Raw genomic sequence first — 5,203 nt, 5'->3', positions numbered from 1 at the left:
AGGTTGAATCCAGTTGTCCTGTATTCTGGATTTGCTTTATTGTTTCTTCATGCTGTCCTCCGACTTCTTAATTCCCCATAAACTGCAAGGTGAGACAAGATACCTGATTAAGATCAAACATTACTTACAAAAGTATACTGTACCCAGTGGTGACTCTCACGTTTCACTGATCATCTTTTGCCAGGAAAGGATAATTTAAAAATCTAAGCTCAAATCATTCCTCAAACAAAATCCCCTAAGGGAGTCTCACTCATTTACCAAAGACCTTACGTGGTCCAACAGCCTACCTGACCCTCCCTCCGTCAATCCCAGCCCTAGCCGTACAATGGACCCACGCCCACTGCGCGGGCAGACCGGACCCTAGGGCTAGAGTGTGGATTTGGGGAATGGGGAACAGGCGTTTCAGTGCAAGCGTAGTCCGTGAGCGGTGGTGTCCAGCCTACTGGGAGCGGGGCGCAGACCCGCGACCGGGCGCTGGGGAGAAGGTGTGCGTTGGCAGTTGGCGTACGGTGCTACGTAGCTGGGGAGCAGAAGGGTTCCCCCGCCCTCCGCTCCGGGCCCAGACGCTCTGCGCGTGCGCACGCCCCACTTGCCCTAGCTCCGCGGCCTGAAAGGGGCGGGGCACACGTGACGCCAGTCGCGCCCAAGCAGCGCCCCCTAAGAGCAGTGCGCAGGCGTGCGCAGGCGCGCTGGGCAGAGGAGGCGGCGATGGCGGGGGTCGATTCCCCACGGCGACTCGCGATGGGGCGGCGGGCGTTGCTGCTGGTCGTGCTGTGCGCGGTGGGCGTTCGGGGGCTCTACTTCCACATTGGCGAGACCGAGAAGCGCTGCTTTATCGAGGAAATCCCCGACGAGACCATGGTCATCGGTCAGGCGGGTCGGGGGTGGACGGGGCCCTGAGCATCCCCCAGGCGCAGCCGCGGCTCCCCGCGGTGTGCGGGAGCCCGGCTGACGAGGCGCGTGACGACGGCTGTGTCGCTCCGCAGGGAACTACCGCACTCAGATGTGGGACAAGCAGAAAGAGGTCTTCCTGCCCTCGACCCCCGGCCTGGGCATGCACGTGGAGGTGAAGGACCCTGAAGGCAAGGTAGGGCCACCGCTGCCTGCCCGCAGGGAGTGGCAGGGGCGTCCTGCGGACTGTGGCAGGCCGACCTCCTCCAGAGCCCTACTGGGACGTGCGGAACTCGGAGACATCAGACGCCCCTGGAGAGGTCAGTGTAGGTGGGGCTCCCACAGACTTCCGTGTTGCAGGTGGTGCTGTCCCGGCAGTACGGCTCCGAGGGCCGCTTCACCTTCACTTCCCACACCCCCGGGGACCACCAGATCTGCCTGCACTCCAACTCCACCAGGATGGCGCTCTTCGCTGGTGGCAGACTGGTGAGAGAATGTTCTTGGGCTACAGCTTGGAATTTCTCACGTGGTTCCAAAGGTCTGATTAATCACCTGCACCATTTGTGACGCTTCGTCGTCGCATAGTCACAGTTGGAGAAACAGATAGTGCCCTTCTGCCCCGCAGCCGGGACGAGAGTGGGTTCCGTAGTCTGGAAAAGGCCGTTGAGGCCTCCCCCACTCAGACACAGCAACCTCGGCGTTTCTGACCCTGCGGCTTTGGGGCTCCCACCCCTTGTCCTTGTAGCGTGTGCACCTGGACATCCAGGTGGGGGAGCATGCCAACAATTACCCTGAGATCGCGGCGAAGGACAAACTGACGGAGCTGCAGCTCCGAGCCCGCCAGCTGCTCGACCAGGTGGAGCAGATCCAGAAGGAGCAGGACTACCAAAGGGTAAGGGCATGTCGCTGTCCTGGGACCTGGCAGTTGACCCTTACACCCACCACACCCACTGGAGTTTCTGCTCGGGGCCTTCCCAATGAGCTGTTCAGGGAGCGGAAGGGTATCAGTCTAGAGCAGCGATTTCCTTCTTTCCTGCCTCCCTTCCATCCAAAGATTTTATTTAGAGAGAGAGAGAGAGAAACATGGGTCAGTTACCTCTCCCCCACAAACCCAGCTCGCCCTCGCTGGGAACCTGGCCCCAAACTCAGGCATGTGCCCTGACTGGGAAGGGAACCCTAGCAGGCCTGTACTCAGTCCACTGAGCCACACCAGCCAGGGCTGGAGCAGTGACTTTTCAACCTTCACCTCGTGACATTTACAAACTAAATACTAAATTCTGATGCACACCAAAAAATACATTACAGTCATACTTTGCAGGTCTGACAAAAAAAAGAGATATAATTTAGATTCATTCACACCAGATGGCTATTGTGTTGGCTCGTCATTTTTTTATTTGACAGTCTAAGGGGAAAAAAGTCAGTATTCCTGACCAAAGAGTCAGGTATTGCGTGTTCTAAAAGTCCTGGCGTGCCCTGACTGGTCTGGCTCAGTGGGTTGGGCGTCATTCCAGAAACAGAAAGGTCGCCAGTTCCATTCCCACTCAGGGCACACGCCTGGGTCGTAGGCCAGGTCCATAGCTGGGGGCCTGCGACAGGCAACTGGTTGACGTATCTCTCCCTCTCTCCTTCCCTTCCCCTCTCCCTAAAAATATGTTTAAGAAATAAAAAATAAAGAATAAATAATTTTTAAAAATTAAGAAATAAAATTCTGGCAGCACGGCGGTTGAAAATTGCTTGTCCAGACGGCTCTTGTGAACCTCCTGTAGAACAAAGCGGAAGTCTAGGCGTCACCCCTTTCCCTTGGGGTCTTGCTCGAAGTGGTCGGAGCAGGGTCCACCCCCGCGGAGAGGCTGGTGGGAAGGCAGCTGCTCGTGGCTCCCCTGGGCCACTCCCTGTGGAGCCAGGCGGTCCCGAAGGCGCTTGGTGGGGTGGTTCCAGGGAGGGAAGCCCTCCTGACGGCCAGGACCCGGGTGTCCTGCCCCTGTAACCCTGGGTTTGTCGTCCGTGCAGTATCGTGAGGAGCGCTTCCGTCTGACCAGCGAGAGCACCAACCAGAGGGTCCTGTGGTGGTCCATCGCTCAGACCGTCATTCTCATCCTCACAGGCATCTGGCAGATGCGTCACCTCAAGAGCTTCTTTGAGGCCAAGAAGCTGGTGTAGTGTCCTCCCCGTGTGACCCTTCCCTCTCACCGCGGTTATTTGGTTCTTACCCCCCTGGCTTGTGAGGGGAAAAAGGGAAAAAGAATACAGACCACATTGGTTCCCTGTAACAAAGCGTCCCAATCAGCCACTTGTTAACACTGGTTCTCAAGGACATAGGACATTGGTCCGAGATTTCAGAAATGTCCTGGGGTTTGTGCACAGTCAGAACCGACCCCGAGCTACATCTTGCTTCTTCGGCCTCCACTGACTTCCTCTCCATCCTGTCGCAAAACGAGCAGATGACCAGTCTGTCCCGTGACTCGTCTTCGTCTGCCCACGCAGTGGGCGCCGGACATGCCCTCCCGAGGAGGCCCGCCTCCCTGACCCCTGCCAGCCCTGGGTTCACTCAGCGGCTCTGTGAATGTAAATACGGGGCCGAGGCCCTAGAGGATTGAAAAGTTTTTCTATGTATTAGAACTATTTTTTGATAAATTATATATTTTCCTTCCTAGTTGAAGTGCTGCTGCCTGTGTGACTAGCTGAACACCAGAGCAGCCTGCCCGCGTTCTGAGTTCCCACGTTTTTGGTGACCGCTGTGGCAGCTCTCGGAGTTCAGCGGTCTGTGGGCCAGGAAGCAGGCGTCCCAGCTGCGGTCCAGGCTCACCCGAGGGCCGAGCAGAGACCCCCTGGGACACCCGAGGGCTCCATCACGGGGCCTCGGGAAGAGCGCGGGCGTGACAGCACGCACAGGGCAGGGCGCTGCAGCCCTCCCACTTCCCTTGCCCTTTATTTAAGCTGTGGTGACTGTTTTCATGGAACCAGGGTGGGTTCTTCACACAGACTGTTCCAGTGAAATAAAATGTGTTGTACTAGCTGTCTTTGAAATGAAATGAGAGGTTGTGGGCAGAGGGGACGCCCCCCGGGGCAGTGGAGGCAAGGCTGCCGGCCTGGACTGCTCTGCAGAGTGGACCGTAGTGATGGGCTCGCAGTGCTCAGGCCTGGCGTGTGGGTGCACGAGTGGTCACTTAGCCATTGGGGTCATGTGAGGGGTTAAGTCCCAGGACCATAAGTTTAACCACACTCCTTTCATGCCGTTTGCTCTGGAAAACAATGCCATTATTTCATGGTCTTTTTTTTTTTTTTTCCAAGATTTTATTTATTTTTAGAGAGGGAAGGAAAGGGGAGAGAGGGAGAGAGAAACATCAATGTGCAGTTGCTGGGGGCTATGGCCTGCAACCCAGGCATGTGCCCTGACAGGGAATCGAACCTGTGATGCCTGGTTCGCAGCCCGCGCTCAATTCACTGAGCTACACCAGCCAGGGTATTTCATGGTCTTGTTTATCTGTCCTGCAGAACTAAATTCTTTCATGTTTTTTTTCCTTATGTCCTATACTACTCCATATTTATACCTATTTTTACTTATAAAAATATATGCAATTTAGATTTATAGATGTTGTCATTCAGTATTTTTGAAATTCTACCTGTTCCACATTACTAATTCTGGATGGCTCTGTAAACAGCCCTGTGAGGGGAAATGCCATAATTGACATACCCAAATTTATGTTTACTTTTAAAAGCAGGATCTTTAACAATACACTATGTATTTATTTTTGGGGGAGGGAGAAAGGGAGAGAAACATTGATCAGTTGCTATTCATACCCACCCTGGCTGGGGACCAAACCTGAAACCCAGGCACGTGCCCTGACCAGGAATTGAACTGGTGACATTTCACTTTGTGGGATGATGCCCAGCCAACTGAGCCTCACCAGTCAGGGCAGTATATTTAAAACAGGAAACTGGAACCAGCTGGCTGTGTGGGCCACTGGCCTGAGGCTCTGGGGGAAGGGAACACGCACGTGTCTGCTCTGGCTGGTGCTGGGAGTCCAGCCAGTGAAGCCAGTCTGGCCTGTGGAAGGACGGGAACTTCCAGGCAAGAGCTGAGGCTGGCTTTCACTGTCCGCCAGTGGTGGACACGGCTGCATCTTACGTGGACCGGTCGGTCAGGCAGTTTGTGGCAGGAGGGGGGTGGGGTGAGCGCAAACGTGGGACTGCATCACACTCCCGTGAGGGCAGGTGGGCACTTCTGTACTGCTGAGCGGTCTTCACAGACACGTCACAGCCTAGAAGTTTCAGTTTGGCTTCATCCATGGGACTAGCAACCCCATCCCTC

General features: G+C 55.4%; 1 protein-coding gene across 1 annotated transcript; it reads left to right on the top strand.

Annotated features, from left to right (window-relative positions):
- The first annotated feature begins 617 nt into the window (after positions 1-617).
- On the top strand, positions 618-3,907 carry TMED4 (transmembrane p24 trafficking protein 4). The gene is made up of 5 exons (XM_028504170.2): positions 618-868; positions 987-1,087; positions 1,252-1,377; positions 1,637-1,783; positions 2,902-3,907. Exons 1-5 carry the CDS (start codon positions 709-711, stop codon positions 3,049-3,051), a joined length of 684 nt encoding a protein of 227 aa, XP_028359971.1. The 5' UTR covers positions 618-708; the 3' UTR covers positions 3,052-3,907.
- The last annotated feature ends 1,296 nt before the right edge of the window (positions 3,908-5,203 follow it).

Source organism: Phyllostomus discolor, chromosome 10 (genome assembly GCF_004126475.2).
Source record: "Phyllostomus discolor isolate MPI-MPIP mPhyDis1 chromosome 10, mPhyDis1.pri.v3, whole genome shotgun sequence".
Classification (NCBI taxonomy): domain Eukaryota; kingdom Metazoa; phylum Chordata; class Mammalia; order Chiroptera; family Phyllostomidae; genus Phyllostomus; species Phyllostomus discolor.
This window is presented reverse-complemented; position numbering and strand designations above follow the sequence as displayed.